Here is a 15,488-nt window from a genome sequence, read left to right as displayed (position 1 = left end):
TGCAACTCTGAAGTGTTGGGTCAAACTAAGAAGATGTGGTGAGAAGGTTCTGGTTCATAGGATGATTAGCCTCCCTGGTATCTCATAGGCTACACATGTCACTTGTTTGATTCATTAATACTTTCTCAGCCTTTCTGTACACCATATCCTTGATGGGCCTACTGCACCCAGCCACGACTGGCACAAGATTACCAAGACAACCCATGATATATCCTACAGAAATGGTCTGCAATAATAAAGAGGCATCATTATTGACAGGTTTGTTTATTGCACACTAAAATGAACAAGACAGCCATTGGAAAGTCTTTTTTTTGCTTCCCTGAGGGCAGAAAATAGGGGACCTTTAAATGAACAGATCTTTCTGTTATTACAGTCCTTTATGGACTTGGTGGATTGGTGCATTCTAAAGTGCAGGCCTCGGCAGTCCTGTGGGTTATGGTCCCCTGCGCCTTCAGGCAGTGTTTTCCTGTTTGGTTCTGGGAGCTTGACCCCCTGCCTTTCAGACTGTATGACTCATACCACAGCTGGAAGATTCTGGTTCGTCTCTGGTAACAGTGGGTGGGACAACAGACTACACCTTTACTTTGCCATTTTATAGTGAGTGAGAAGGTGTGAATGGGATTTTTATGGACACAATTCCACTGGTATCACAGTAATATGCATGATGAGAAGTACACAACCACTCCCTGTTATTGTCATTGGTTCAGTCAATAATGAAAGCTGTGAGGCTGGAGGCCAGACAGGTAGAGGACTCACTGAACTCAACAGACTCAGTCAAGCATGCTGCAATGTGGCAGTTGGTTTCAACCCATGTAAGTATTTGTGTTTCCTGTTGCCTCCGTGTTAGCCTATGATGACATCAAGAATGATTGACTCTGGGAATCTTGAAAGATCCGTTCAACAGTGGTCACACAAATCTCTCAACAAATAGGCCTAATCTTACCAACAAATAAGTCCTCAAAACAAAACAAGATGGGGATCAAAACAAGATACTTTTATTTTGAGTTTATACTACTTATACTACTACTATTGGTTGCAGCATATCATAGCATCAGTGTAAAAGTAATTTAGCAGAATGTTGTATTCTCCTGCTTTGTGAGTGCAAAGAACACTGAACCAGTAACAAGTAAAGGGAAACATCACTTTATTTCACAATCTGACATGCATTTTCAATGCAATTTAATTCATGCAGACACAACATTTAAAATAATGGGGTAATAAATTAACCAGATAGACTGAACCCAAGTCATGTAATGCTGCATAGCAGCTTGTGGTTGCTGCATAGCATGTTATGGACACAGTGGGGGTTGTTAGAGAATGTCTCCCTGTGTGTACTGGTAGTGGAGTCAGGACTGGTGCCTGTGGTGGTCACACAGTGAGGCAGCCATCCTGCCTGGAGCCTAGATGCATTTAAGGAGGAAGGAGTTGCAGTTGCCGCCTCTGCCGCAATCACACAGCTTCCCAATACGAGGACCCTGTCTCATAGCACACCTGTCACGCATCCCACACTAGAAGGGAGGGGAAAAGAGAGAGGGGGGGAGAGGGAGAGACAGTGCTTTATCAAAAGGCACAATTAACCTGTTAATTATGATGAGGTTCATTATTCAAAGCTATGGTTAAATTAAGTTTTAATTAGTTTTATTTATGGCTGGAGAGATGTTTGTGGTTGTTCAGCATCTTTCTTTCAGTTAATTAGCGCTAGGGCCACAATCTTGATAAGTCTATAATTGCTCTGGAGTCAGGAGCAGTTGACATTTTGCTCCTTGCATTTAATTACTGACATCTCACAGTTCTTAATTGGTTTAATAGAAACTTTAAATTGAACAGCACTAGAAAAACTGTCTTGGTGGTCAACCAAAAGGAACACAATTACCAAACATTCGACTTCCTCTGCATATTTCATGGAGATTTATTTCAAGAAATAAAGTATACATTTTGGGGTAGTATAAGTGTGATAAACACTGAAATAAAATCGACTAAATACTTGTACTTACAATTGGGATGCTGCCTCGCTTGTCGGTGGATGGAAAACGGTGGTTCATCTTCCCCAGAAGAGTCTCCATCACATCCATCTGGGGGCGGAAAAGAACGTCAACAATGACCCAAATGTGCACTTGCAAAGAGGTGAGGGGAAAATAAAACAGACTGAGTGAAAGTTTTAACATCGAACCGTCACATCAGCCGTAGGCTACAATAACACTTTTTATATTGAGAGCTGTTGTTAATGCTGCATTAAGCTAAATTTAAAAGTTCTTACATTGTAGGATAAAACTCTTATAGGTTACATTTAAACCAACAAAATAGGCTTCTTACAAGTTCTTTCTCGTTGGCCGCGTCAAATGTCTGAGCGTCAGATTCCTCGGATGAAACTTCTTTTGACGCCTGTCCGCGGCACATCACTGACAGGAGGCCGATGCACAGCAGCCCGCGCAGCACCCCTGAGCTATCCATGGTTCTGATGCGGCACGTGGCGAATGCGGTGCGGTGTTCGCGCAAGAAAACAGGGAGGATATAGGAAGAGTCTGATTTACAGGTACAGGCTAAGCGTTCTATTCACAGACTACCGGACCTTCTCCCTTTTAACTACTCGGTAGCCCCGCCTGTAAGGTCATGCTGCAACGGCAGGTTGTTAGACTGGTAGAGCAGTCGTCCTATCATGAATTGTGGGACATTGCTACAAGATTCTGTCAACACGTCAACTTAAATTATTGTATGACTGTGCCCTAAGAGAACAGGCTACTCCTTTGCCGAGATATTAGAGGACTGTTTAAGAAGCTCCAAATGGTTGACAAGGCCAATCTTGAAAGAGAAATTTGGATCAAGATTCATCTCTAAAACAACCGACCCATTCACTAAATGTTTCTGTTAAAACTAAGGCTAAAAGCTAAGGCTAAACTAAGGCTAAAAGCTAAGGCTAAACTAAGGCTAATACTAAAGTCAAAACATGTTCTTGTTTGAAATTAAACTGCTGCTGTCAAATTGATAATAAACTTGAGCTAAATCTGTCTTTAGGCCAGCAGAGGGCGCTACATCTGCAGTTTTGTAGATCAACTGATGGGTGTTTCCTGAAGCGCATACTTTTGGATTTAGGAAGGAACACACCCAATGTGACATCAGTGAGGGTTTGAAGAAGAAAAAATTCTGAGCCTAGACTGTGGAGGAACAGGAGGGCCGAGAGCGCCTTCCCGAACTTTTGGTTATATTCGCATATAGATAAGTGGACGAAAGTGTGCAAACGTAACTATAACTTGACAAAATCTAACTGGGGACTGGGGATTATTTGATTTGTCTAGAGAGGATGTCAACTTCTGACGAGGCAGACGGGCTTCGGCCAAGATATGGGTGTAAGTATAAGGAAACTTTTTTTGCACACCTTTATTTCCAAAGTAGGGAAACCTTTTAAGATACATTCTGCCTGAGCCCAGCTCGTTGCGTGTCAGTTCAGTCGCAAAACTACTGTTTAAAATGAAGCTACATTTTAAATTAGTATGAAGTATAGTTTTATGAAGAAAAAATAACTTTTGAGAGCGTGGTAGGAGCTGACTTCCGCGTTATCATTCATATGAACTCATTTCCTACTTTGATTAATTTGACTATATTTACAAAGACTGTTTAAGATTGTATTCGAAAAAAGATAAACAGACAATGGGTTAGCCTTTTGATCTATTGCTGTCTAGTCCTTTACTACTGGAAAGTTAGTCGGTGTTCGGTTGGTCCTCTACCTTAACAGAGTTAACAGAGGAACGAGCCAGTCACTTACGGTTTCTATGGTCTCAGAATGACTTCCACAACATAAATAACATTCCACATATATGCAACTAACCTCAGGTGCTGTTTGATTACCGACCTATACATTTTGCTCTCTCGGCCTCTTGTCATTGGTCATTTTACCGTTGTATATCCTGCGGTAAAGTATGTTGAACTATCTAGAGCAAGGGCAATCCACTGAGTAGAGCTAGGCAAGTTCTATGAAAGCCTGACTTATTTCAATGGTTTATAAATGAATTAACAAACAAAGGAAGCAGATGGTTAGATGGGCTGAGTAAACTTGTACAAGGCCTCTGTGTTGTCAAGTTCCCCAACAAAACTGAGCTTTGTATCATCACTATTTCAGCTTTTTACATCAGAAGTAGGAATGTTTGCATAATGTGGTGTGTTTGTTGGATGACAGCTGTTCTGGATGGAGTGGAGCGTCTCACAGCTGAGGAGATGGACGAGAGGAGGCAGCAGAACATGGCCTACGAGTATCTCTGTCACCTGGAGGAGGCCAAACGGTGAGAGAGAGAGAGAGACATTGCTGGTCTCTATGCCCTGCTCTCTGCTGTAGTTACACCTTACAACACACTCACACCTGCTCACATGTGAATGTGGCCACATGGTGACTCTCACCACAGTCTATGAAAAAGAGTGAGGTGCATGCAAAGTGTCCTGGACTCCGATGCCTTCACCTTCCATAGGTGTTCTACTGACTTGCTCCTCGATATGTCTTCTGACCCAGTGTTGCATGACCAGTCGTTGCAGGGTGACATGCTGCAATTGTTGAGACAGCGTCTATCTCAACATCTGGGTAGTTCCCAATAACAGACTTCCTTGTGCACCATATTCTACGAGCTATACGGACAACTCCGTATGTCAGTGTGGACTCGATGGTTTAATTTCTCAGATTTTGTTGAGATTCATCAAGTAAGGTTTTGTCATCTCTCATTTATTCAGACACCAGACTGCAAAGCAGTGCATGTGTGTACGTGCACGCTTTTGTGTTCGTGGGTGTAAAAGGTGTGTGCCTATGTTGCAGGCACTTTGGTTGATTCACTAACCCAGAAGAGGAAGGAGCAAGTGCAACAGGAAGTGACTCAGTGACTCAGTCCCTTGTTGATTTTAGTATCTCAGAAACCCGCGGTTGTCATAGTAACCGGTTCCGGTGCGGGCTTGACTGTATGTTCTGCTGTGTATGTGTATACTCCTCTCCCCCTCATCTTTCAGATTTCACTTCCTATCCCACTCTTCTTCACCTCTCTTTTCTCGCTCCTCTTCTTCTCTGTCTGGCCCCCGGGCTCCCTCAGTACTTACATGCTGCATGCTCTTTAGATGGCCTTAAAGAAACAATTTGAATTTTTTGATTAACTGCTCAGATTAACTTTTGGACATATCTTCATTTGTTAATATTCTGGCAAAAATGTAGTATTTTCATCTCGGTACATTCCATGTATACTGTAATTCTCAGGTTTACATTACATGTATTCATTTAGCAAACTCTTTTATCCAAAGCGACTTCCAAGACAGAGCTTTAAGTGCATAGGTCAATGATCATAAACAACAAGATAACCCCAAAAACATTGCGGGTAACCAAAACATGAAGCATACAATGTGAAAAGCAAATAAGTGCCATAGGAAGAAAGATAAGAGCATGTAGTTAAACAAATGACAAATTAAACAACATGAACCTCAAAAGTGCAAGAGTTTACCTGTAAGAAAGCAAGCAACAATAATATAATTTACAGTGAGTACAAGTAAATCAGTTAAAAACTAACTAGTGCAACAAGCCACTCAATAAGTGTCATTGTGTTCCTAGAGGAAATAACCTAACATCGGATCCAACAAATCTTTCTTAAGTACCGTTGTACTCCCGGAACAAGTGCATCTTTAGCCTTTTCTTGAAGGTGAGTGGTGCACATTGTTTTCTGTCACGCTCAAGAGAAAGTGAGCTTCAGGTGACACAGAAGTGAACTCCTAGGTGTGCGTGTGTGTGTGTGTGTGTGTGTGTGTGTGGGGGAGCCTGGAGCAGGTGCTCATGCCTGAATGTGCAGTATGAAAAGAATGCTTCTCATATGAGCAAATACATCCCAGGTGTTTTTGTGTTTCTCTCTCTCTCTCTTTCTCCCTGATATGTATGCTGTATCATTATGCAAACTAAGCCTTGGAGATGTACAGTAACGGTCATTTCCATGATGTGCTGTGCCTGTATAGTTCTGCTGATATACCTCAAAGCTTGGCAACGTGTGCACACACACACACACACACTGCAGTGTGACACTGTACTGTAGTGTGGGTGCAGACACTGTAGGCTAGATTTTCTGTGTAGAAAATGAAAGTCGAGCAAGGTAACCTCAGTTCAACAGGTCTGACATATATTGTGTTTTCCCCATTGGGAGTCAGCCTCTCCTCGTCACCCTGAGCTTGTCAGTTGGCCACAGATCTCACAGCACTGCAACACTAAGTGTTTTCTTGTGACAGTGTGTTTCAGTGGGACAGTGTGGAAGGACTTGATTGCCCTTTCTGAAAGAGAGAGGGTGTGTGTTCCCTCCCCTCCCCTGCTGCCCCAGGAAGAGCAGTGATTGTGAGGGAGTGTTTGTTTACTCTGGCCTGAGGTGAATGATGACTGTGGTTCTGTTCTACGTGTCTTTCCCGGAGCCACCTGAAACCTAGAGTAACGTGGATAACTGAACCAGAGGGACTTCCAGCAATGGGAGTGTCCGGTTATTGAAAGTCGAGAAGACCTATGCAATCTGTTAGTCTTAATCTGATAACACTCTGACAACTGTAATGTACAAGACCATGTTGAGCATGTAGCACACCAACACTAATATCTACTTTTGATGAAAGGTTCTAAAATGTAAAGGGAATGCAAAGGGAAAGTAATGGAATGTCTGTGTCAGGTTCTCCGGAATACTATTGTCTAATGACACTGCTATTCCCGGTATGTTCCACCCTGCGGTGTGGTGTGGTGCACATTCACAGAACTGGTCCTGTTGCATGAGAGAGTGAGGAGGGAGGACTGTTCTATATCCATAGCTGCAGCTTCAACCACACCTGCTCATACCTGACATAGCCCAGAACCCTCCGGGGTGTCACATACTGACACGCTCCTGTTCACAGTGATGAATGTGCACTGCAGAGAATCCAGACGGCTTAGCTCATTGTTTCTGTGTGTACAAGACTGTACACATGTTTGTTTAGTCAATAAAATAAGAAGCCTTTGAGGCATATCTCACTCATAATCTCTTTGATTTCGGCAGGACCATGTAGTTACAAGCTATAGTTGCATGCATGAAATCCTTCCAGTGAAGTAGTGCTACGTTGCTACTGCAATAAAGAGACGCTTTAAGGTCAGAATGTATGACATCACACCTCTTAGACAGCAAGGTAACATCTTTATTATCTCCTTTTCTTTCCCTCTCTTCTTTCTTTCTCTTTCTCTGCTGGTCTTCATCACCCTAACCGTCGTTAGATGTGTAAATCACGTCATGCAGGGAAGCTAAAGCTTAGCCGTACACACAGCGCCCAGCCATAGGACCAAGTCAGCTAAGTCTGTTAATATACTGTAAATATCCCAGATCTCTCCTTTCATTACCAGAGTTGTTTATAGAGTCTCTCTGTGGAATGTTGCACTGGCAGACCAGCTCCCCCAGGTACAGGGAGCTTCAGAATCATTTCCTGTTTCAACTCATTTCCAGGCTTTCATGCTGCAGTGGCTAGTTATGTAATCTCTGAACTCCTGAGTGGTGTGGGAAGTGATCTCCCTGAGCAGTGAGGATAATCATCTCCTTAATTCGATTTATTTTGGTCTTTTGAAATGTCCCTGATAGCCTCTTGTGATTGGATATCGACTTGGGTCAAGTTAGACAGTATACCAGTCTTTTACTCTGTCTCTTGTTGCTAGGTTACAGCTGTGAGGGCAACAGCCTAGTGAAATGTTCTGAGAGGTATTTACTCTCCACCTGCCTCTGAAAAAGGGGAGGGGAATGATAGAGGGAGAGAGGGAGGTGGGTCGAATAATAAAGAAAGCGGCCAATAGCCTACGAAGCCGCTGCTGCTGCGTGTTCTAGAAGTCACCCTTCTGGTTTAGATACAAGCCCTGGGTAAACCCCACTGGCTGAAAAGATGTAGATAAGAAGGAGATAGACTACACCTGAAACACTGAGGAAAGAGAAAAGAGAGTCCACACCTGATAACACTGAGGAACGAGAGAGCGAGAGAGAGCGAGAGAGAGCGACTACAGCTGAGAGGAGACTATGAGCTGCTCCTGGGATGGTCCCACCTCTGGGATGGACCCCAGCCCTGGGGGCTGGGATTGACTTGGTAAGATTGGAGTGGATGGAACTCCTGATGTTTTGGGGTCGTCCTGATGAATGGGCTATGTGTGTAGGCTCCAGGGGTGCTCCACAGAGCATGGAGCACAGAGCTGTCCTCTCACAAGCCTGAGAACACTCCTCTATGACGGGCCACCACAGCAGGGTCAGATTGGGGCTGCTGCTATGGTTGCTTCTCACCCAGCTAGGAGCCCATGATCTGAGAAGTCTTATTTGTATCATCTGTATGTTCTTTTGATTTACAACAAACACACACACACACACACACACACACTGAATAGTGTATCAGCTGCCCTGTAACTGTATGACACTTGGGAGGGGTCAGTCAGTCCAGAATTCCAGTGTTGCAGTAAAGCATGTAATGGGTAATTTGGCTCACACTCTCATCCTCTCCTCTCTTCCACTCACTCCTACCCTTTCTTCTCTCCCTTCGTCTCTGTGGGCTTTGTCTCTGGAATCATCGTCTGTGCAGGAAAGCATAAGCCTCTCTCTTATTCTCTCTCTGCATTGGAGACTGTTATGGGGCAGTCAATACTTTTGCTGTGTTCCCCAGTCACATTTTACCTTTAAAGATGCTTAAAGATGCATGAAAATGTGTTTTCACAGTTCATCACACCACAGAAGAATGTGCTGTTAACTACCCATCCAAATTCAAATGAAACACTGCCAAGTATGTTAAATTAGGCTTTTTAATCGTGAGAAAATCCGCAGTCTTCTCTGCTCGATACTGGGGGGGGCGTGTCGCCTGAAGGAGCTGAAGCTCCGCCCCTTTGAATTTAGCAACAACGGCAACAATTAGCGAAATCAATTGCAGATATCAGAACAGACCTACCTGCAGTCTCTGAGTGTTTTATGTGTTAATTACTTTGTCTCTGCATCGTACCAGCAGAGTAACAGAATGCAGGTTTAGGCAGGAGGACTCAGTATAGTATTTACTTGATACTTTATTGACACGGTACAACACATCATTGTAACAATTGATTTGGCATAATGGTTCTGCTTGCATCGGCTCCCCGCCGCTCCCAATGGAGACACCATCTCGACCTCCGAGCAGAGAGCAGCGACGCATTCCCCCTACAACAGGAAACACAGAACCAAGGGTGGAGGCCGGGGAGGCGGAGGCAGCAGATTAACAGAAAGCAACCTGTGTCGCACTAGCAAAGCAGAGTGCAGCAATATCCTGATTAAATAGCCCGGCCTGCTAAGAAGCTGTGCCCTTACTGCGTGATGCCAGTGACGCGCTGCTAAGGAGGCGCTATGTCTCGCGTCCCCCTGCATGAACCAGCTCCGCTTGATTCTATAAACCGTCTGTGATCTGACATAGATAGGTGGCTGTGACGTAGATAGTCTGGGTTTTGCCCCGCCTCTTTAACTCCTGCCTGGGTGACGTGACACACTTTGGAGCTCCCTCCCCAGGTCTTGTGCCACTTGTAGAGCTGAAAGAGGCACAGAGGGAGATGGAGGAGGGGGGGGGGGGAGGCATGACTGCATGAAAAGCAAACTCGTTCTGTCCCCTTGACATTGTGCTCTATGTAGATAAGACACCGCACATTTGCCTTTCCCTTCCAGGCATGGCCTTATATAAACATACCTGTCCACAGACCCACGCACGCACACTCTAGGCACTGGAGACATAGGAACACCTCTCCACTTTTTGGTGTGTCTGTAGTCAGTCATCCTTTCTGCCTCTTTGATATTCTCCCTGACCTTCTCGCTGTCCTCAGGTCTCGTACCTAGTTCGAGTCCACCTGTCAGTTCTGTAGGAACCACAGACACTTGTAAGATACTTCACGTCCACGTCCATTCCTCCCATGGTCGACTTTAGGAAGGACCACCATGCATCATGGCGACACAGGATATCATTCTGGCACGTTTGGAAGTGAATAGGAAGCAGGATGTGTGTGTTTGAGGGAGAGGCCTGGCAGGGGGAGGTGCTCCACCAGGGAGCACGATATAGGGACTCCTTCTCTTCAGCAACACATCTAGTTCCTGGTGGAGAGCAGGGATCTCCAGCTGAAACAGAGGCCTCCGGATCATGCTGCTGAGCAGGCTGTGGTTCAGCTCTGTTCCCCATTTGGGTCTTCTCTGCACCTTCTTACACTCCAGCCCTCTGGCTTCTTACAATATGTCATGTCTAGGAATGTGTCCCAGTTGGAGTGCCCCCCGTTAGGGAAGTGCCTGTAGTAGAGAGGCGTCAGTATACTTTCCTGAAGAGACAGCGGAAGGTAGTGGCCTCTTCCTATTAGAGTGACCTCGGACCTGTTGGCTGTCTGAGGCTCCTGTCGTGTGTAGGAAGTAAAGGATTCCAGTGACTCTGCTCCCTCTACAACATTACCTCACAGCTTGGAAATCAACCCTGTGAAATGTATCTGTAATGCCTGTTCCAGACAACATTTCCATTGTGGTCCCTTTTTAATGTCTCACTCGCTTGTTGCATGTGTCAAGGCGACAACTTTATCTTGGCGCTAGTCCCTTTGCAATAAATCAGTTGGCATTCTAGAGACTAATTAGTTTGACTGGCAATATCAGGAGGGTGTGTCTGTTTGTGCTAGGCTGGGCAGGGTGTGTCACCCTGATAAAATACCTATAAATATGGAGCCTTTCACTGCTCCATGCAAGAGTGAAAGGAGGGGGTTGTCCCTGCCTGTCCCACCCGAGCCCCGCTGCCCCATGGCTGGCCACGTTGGTCTGAATAGGAGGCCTGTGTCTGGAGACCCTGTGTCATGACTTCCTGTGGGGGGAGTTATTTCAGCTGGTGGTTAGTTAGCCTGTTGCTGCAGTTCCTGTTTGTGCGCGTGGGAGAGCTGGAGAGAGACTCTTTGTTGTATTCAGGATAGAGTTCACCCTGCTGTGGCCTGGTTAAAAAGCAGAGGCCAGAGTTACAAAGGAGTGGGAGAGTGTTTTTGTAGGAGAGGCAAGGAGAGAGGGAGAGTGTTTGCTCTCCTCTGAGGGCTCTGTCTGACCTCAGCGCTGTCCTCTGTGATGTTCCACTGAGCCAGAGAGATTTCATATCAGAGAACATGTTCATCACACTGTGTGTAACAAAGGAAGGACAGATTGTAGGAAGTGGGACTCACCATAGTGTTTACCGGACCCATTGGTAAATGCAGTAGAAATGCCGGGCTGCTTAGATTGTTGGTTGTCTGTGTGGCTACCTCTCCCTGGCCTGTCTGTATGATAGCTAGTCACCTCAGCATGGTTCCTTGGTGACCCAGGACTAAAACATGCTCATAGTAAGAATGTGGCTCCTTGTCTGACCTCAGGGAATTCAAATGTCGTGCTGAGGGAATGCTAAGAACTCATAAGATGGGAGGAGGAGAGAGAACGATGGCCCATGTTTAAGTGTAAAGGTTTTTATTTAGTGTGAATAAATATATGATTGTGTTCTATGGAATCTTGGTGGGAAGTTAAGGATGAACAGAGTCACAAACATGCAGACTTGATGCGTCAGAACAAATAAGTCCACTTGCAGGTAGACGTCAAAATGTCTAGAGGACAAGAGGGATCATATACAGGACTGTCCTCATGTATCTGTGGGCTGTATTTGACATCCCAGACACAGTGAGTGAACCAACACAGTGTCATTTGAACTTCGTTCAACCCTCAGCTTGTTTCCCTCTCTCCTGTTGCCCTTAGTTACTGTTACTGGGTTGTAGCATTTTCTAGAACTGTTCATTTTTGGTTCTGCTGATATATTCTGCTGATATATTCTATTCACATGTTTCTTCACTAGTGAGTAAATATATCTGGTAGGGTTGCAGAGTGTGTGTGTGTGTATTCTCATGACTATGTATGTGGTCGTGTCACAGCGTGTGTGTTCTCGTTTTCATGTTTGTGGTGGCGTCACAGTTTGTGTGTAGGTATGTGCTCATTCTTTTGACCTGTTTCTCCCAGGTCATTGTGGGTTGGTGTGGGTCTTGAATGTGTGTGTGTGTGCGCTCAGCTGTGTTGTAACGTGTCAGTTGTGCCTCTTCTCAGCTGGATGGAGGCGTGTCTGGACGAGGAGCTGCCCCCCACCACGGAGCTGGAGGAGGGGCTCAGGAATGGCGTCTACCTGGCCAAACTGGGGAACTTCTTCGCCCCTCGCACCGTGTCCATCAAGAAGATCTATGACCGCGAGCAGACCCGCTACAAGGTGAAGGCCTCATCCTGACCCTTTGCCACGCCCCCTGAGCCTTCCGCCATGACCCCGCAGCCCAATCCACACCCTGACCCCACATCTAACACTGATGAGGGGGCATCTCCAGTCAAATACTTCAAAAATAACATGTCTCCATGATTGAGTCAGACTTTGTAAAGAGTGAATGACGTCCGTGTGTATATAAGTGTATACGTTTGTGTTTATTGTGTGTGTGTTTCTTTTCTACAGGCCACAGGGCTCCATTTCAGACACACAGACAATGTCATCCAGTGGCTGAATGCCATGACAGAGAAGGGTCTTCCAAAGGTGGGTGAACACACACTCACACACTCACCCAGGGCGACGGATCTCTCTCAAGCCTCTTTCAGTCTCTGAATGACAATACCAGGAGACAATGTTTCTTTGTTGTGCAATCCTTCATGTTGCCATACAAACCTACTCCTGTGGTGCATGCGGGGACATGTCTGGAACCCCTCCCTGCCTTCACCTTGTAACCAACCTGATCCATGTGACCCTTTCAGATCTTCTACCCGGAGACCACAGATATCTACGACAGGAAAAACATGCCACGATGCATCTACTGCATACATGCTCTGAGGTAGGACACCCCCCCACAAACTGACACACATACTGAAACTCAAACCCCTTCATATATCTGCCATCCCACAAAATCTCCCCCACACCATGGAACAAACTGGATGGTGTACAGTACCACCACCCATGATGTCTCGTTATCCTCCATTCAGGACGTTCTCAGAGTGAAGTCATGTTTTTCTAAAACGTAGTGCTGAAGTCACAGTCACATGCTCCCAATTCCTCCTCTTGTATGTCAGCTCCACCAAAAACATGGAAACATGAGCCACTGAAGGCTCAGGTCTCAACACACTTCCTCTTTCACCAGTGCTTAAATTCCCTCATCAGCCTATGAAGTTTTCTCTTGATGACTTGGGTGTGTGAATCTGAAAATGCAGATTCGCTTACACTTGTCTTCTCAATATCTTGAACTCACTAGAGTTCACTTTTATGAGGTGAACGGGCCCATTTGCCCGTTAAGAGGCATTCTGCACCAAACGGCAGTGAGAAACTCCCACGACAGCATAGCAGTCGTGGAGTCTGTTTTAATCAAATGTTCCAGTCAAAAGTAAAATGGATGTGAGACCAGAGGCTGTAAATCAGGCCTCTGGAGTCAGGAAGTCAACCAACAAAACAGAGCGGGGCCTGGGTAGTGGCCAAGGGGGGCAGGAGGTAGAAGAGAGAAAGTGTGTGTCTGTGTGTGTGTGTGCGTCTATGTATGTGTTCTCTGGACTACATGACTGGCTTGTTGTTGACTTTAAGAGACCTCCTGCCCCCCCCCCCCCCCCCATCTCCTGCCCAATGTGGCACACAGATGCCAGAACACTGTTCCAACAGCCTGGTTATGAGAAGACTGGCAATAGAAAAGCAGGAGTGTAATTGGGGTTCTGGGTTGGTTTCTACCTTTACTGTCATACACACCCAGCCTGTAATGACCTGCCTGGTCTACGTTGGAAATGGCTTCTGCCCTGGCTTTGTTCTTGTATAACTCTCCATTTCACCTGTCTCTACCTAGCCTGTACCTGTTCAAGCTGGGCCTCGCCCCTCAGATCCAGGACTTGTACGGAAAGGTGGATTTTACTGGTAAGTGTGTGTGTCTTTTGTTTCTATCCATAACCCTTCTGTCACACACCACTTCAGATATTTTAGACAACCAACATAACTTGCTCCCCCCCCCACAGGACTGTATCTTAAACATGGTAAATGCTGGATGCTAAAGGCAGCACAGTGACTCATGGTATTTCCAGAGTGTAAAGTCACACAGGCATCAGTGAAGAAGAGTGAACAGCGTGGTGTTGTGTGTGGTAGGCCTCTAATGCTTCAGTAGCAGCAGTACTGACAGGGAGTTTTCACTAAGCACCAGTCTGCAGGGCAATGTGAAACTCATTAGTGACTCTTGAGTCTTTCCTGTCATTTGTGTTCCCGCTCTTTTCACTCCTGAGCCAGTGATCTGACTATCCCACACTGGCTGGCCCAGACTCATCCTTCTCTCTCATCTCTCCCCTCTGGATTTCCCCCCTCTCTTTCCCTCTCTCTCAGAGGAGGAGATCAACAACATGAAGAGTGAGCTGGAGAAGTATGGAATCCAGATGCCCGCTTTCAGCAAGATTGGCGGGATCCTGGCCAATGAGCTCTCAGTGGACGAGGCAGCATGTGAGCACAGCTCCGACATCAGGGGGGCGGGGCTAAGACTTTGAGCTTCAGGGGGGGGCTAAGACTTTGAGCTTCAGGGGGTAGGGCTAAGGGGTAGAGCTATCGGGGGGCGTGGTTAAGGATGGGTTGAACATTAGGGGGTGGGTCTAAGGGTTTGAGCATCAGGGGCTTCCTACAAATGTTAACATGATGACGTCAGCTCACATGAAACAGGACTCTTATTGCATAATGTTGATTAAATGATTACATTACTTTTACGAAAGAAACACTTGTTTCTTCTGTGTGTGGAAGAGTACAGCCCAGTCAGTAGCCACAAGCAGACCTTATACCCGAGTCCAGTTCATGACCATCCTCCCTTCTCCCTAGTACACGCTGCTGTCATTGCCATTAACGATGCCATAGACCATGGGGTGCCGGAGGGCACCATCGCGGCCATGCAGAACCCCAACGCCATGCTGGTCCAGCTGGACCAGGGCTCTGCCCAGCACTACCAGGACATGCTCTACCAAGCCAAGGGAGAGAAGGTGGCCAACTCACGCAAGCGGGTAGGACACCTGACCCCCTCTGAATGTACATGTAGCAGACAGTGAATGATACCTGGGAGCAGTGTTGTGTTGCAGTTGTGTGTGTGTGTGTGGTGAGCCTGATGTTGTTCTTGCTGCCGGTCTAGCTGGGGGAGAATGCTGACGCAGAGAGGGACGTCTACGAGGAGTTGCTGACACAGGCTGAGATCCAGGGCAATGTCAACAAGGTCAACTGTAAGTGTCACACACACACACTCAAAACACTGAAGCACACACATAAACCAAAGCACAGTCCTTACTTCCTATCTTCTTCCCATCAGTGTCCAGTGCCCTGAGTTTGGCAGAGCTGGCCCTGATGAGTGGTGATGAGGACAGGCTGTATGACGCACTCCGGAGCCAGGCTTTGGGCCTACACGGCCTCCAGTCCCAGAACAAGGGCTGGTATCTCAAGCAGCTGATGGCTGACCGTGAGAACAAAGACCAGGTAGGAAAAGCTGAGTCACAGCT

General features: G+C 46.2%; 2 protein-coding genes across 4 annotated transcripts in view; one reads left to right on the top strand and one right to left on the bottom strand.

The window, feature by feature from the left end:
* Positions 1 to 1,127: 1,127 nt before the first annotated feature.
* On the bottom strand, positions 1,128 to 4,165 carry cartl (cocaine- and amphetamine-regulated transcript-like). Of its 3 annotated transcripts, none has more exons than XM_047041550.1 (4): positions 3,824 to 4,165; positions 2,314 to 2,455; positions 1,995 to 2,072; positions 1,128 to 1,508 (listed from the first exon to the last, which is right to left on the bottom strand). In XM_047041550.1, the coding sequence occupies exons 1-4, from the start codon at positions 3,877 to 3,879 to the stop codon at positions 1,401 to 1,403; spliced, it is 384 nt and encodes a 127-aa protein (XP_046897506.1). In that variant the 5' UTR covers positions 3,880 to 4,165; the 3' UTR covers positions 1,128 to 1,400. The 3 variants fall into 3 exon arrangements, with proteins under 3 accessions (XP_046897506.1, XP_046897507.1, XP_046897508.1); XM_047041551.1 differs by having other exon boundaries at positions 3,848 to 4,165; XM_047041552.1 differs by lacking the exon at positions 3,824 to 4,165 and having other exon boundaries at positions 2,314 to 2,689.
* Positions 3,094 to 15,488, top strand: part of iqgap1 (IQ motif containing GTPase activating protein 1) — a 26,447-nt gene continuing 14,052 nt past the window's right edge. The window contains exons 1-10 of the mRNA XM_047041549.1: positions 3,094 to 3,344; positions 4,172 to 4,274; positions 12,069 to 12,225; positions 12,460 to 12,537; positions 12,753 to 12,829; positions 13,820 to 13,887; positions 14,344 to 14,457; positions 14,824 to 15,002; positions 15,128 to 15,215; positions 15,302 to 15,465. Of these exons, the coding sequence (XP_046897505.1) occupies positions 3,299 to 3,344; positions 4,172 to 4,274; positions 12,069 to 12,225; positions 12,460 to 12,537; positions 12,753 to 12,829; positions 13,820 to 13,887; positions 14,344 to 14,457; positions 14,824 to 15,002; positions 15,128 to 15,215; positions 15,302 to 15,465 (1,074 nt within the window). The 5' untranslated portion in view covers positions 3,094 to 3,298. The remainder of the gene's footprint in view (positions 3,345 to 4,171; positions 4,275 to 12,068; positions 12,226 to 12,459; positions 12,538 to 12,752; positions 12,830 to 13,819; positions 13,888 to 14,343; positions 14,458 to 14,823; positions 15,003 to 15,127; positions 15,216 to 15,301; positions 15,466 to 15,488) is intronic.

This window comes from Hypomesus transpacificus, chromosome 19 (genome assembly GCF_021917145.1).
Source record: "Hypomesus transpacificus isolate Combined female chromosome 19, fHypTra1, whole genome shotgun sequence".
NCBI lineage: Eukaryota > Metazoa > Chordata > Actinopteri > Osmeriformes > Osmeridae > Hypomesus > Hypomesus transpacificus.
The sequence above is the reverse complement of the archived record's forward strand: the minus strand, read 5'-3'. Positions and strand labels throughout refer to the sequence as shown.

Bases quoted from the DNA above. Each gene is read 5' to 3' on its own strand.
- cartl (XM_047041550.1), bottom strand. From the start codon at position 3,879: ATGACAAGAGGCCGAGAGAGCAAAATGTATAGGTCGGTAATCAAACAG. The intron at 2,456-3,823 runs GTTAGTTGCATA...GTGCCGCATCAG, and splicing joins GTAATCAAACAGCACCTGAG to AACCATGGATAGCTCAGGGG. The intron at 2,073-2,313 runs GTAAGAAGCCTA...TTCCGCCCCCAG, and splicing joins CGGCCAACGAGAAAGAACTT to ATGGATGTGATGGAGACTCT.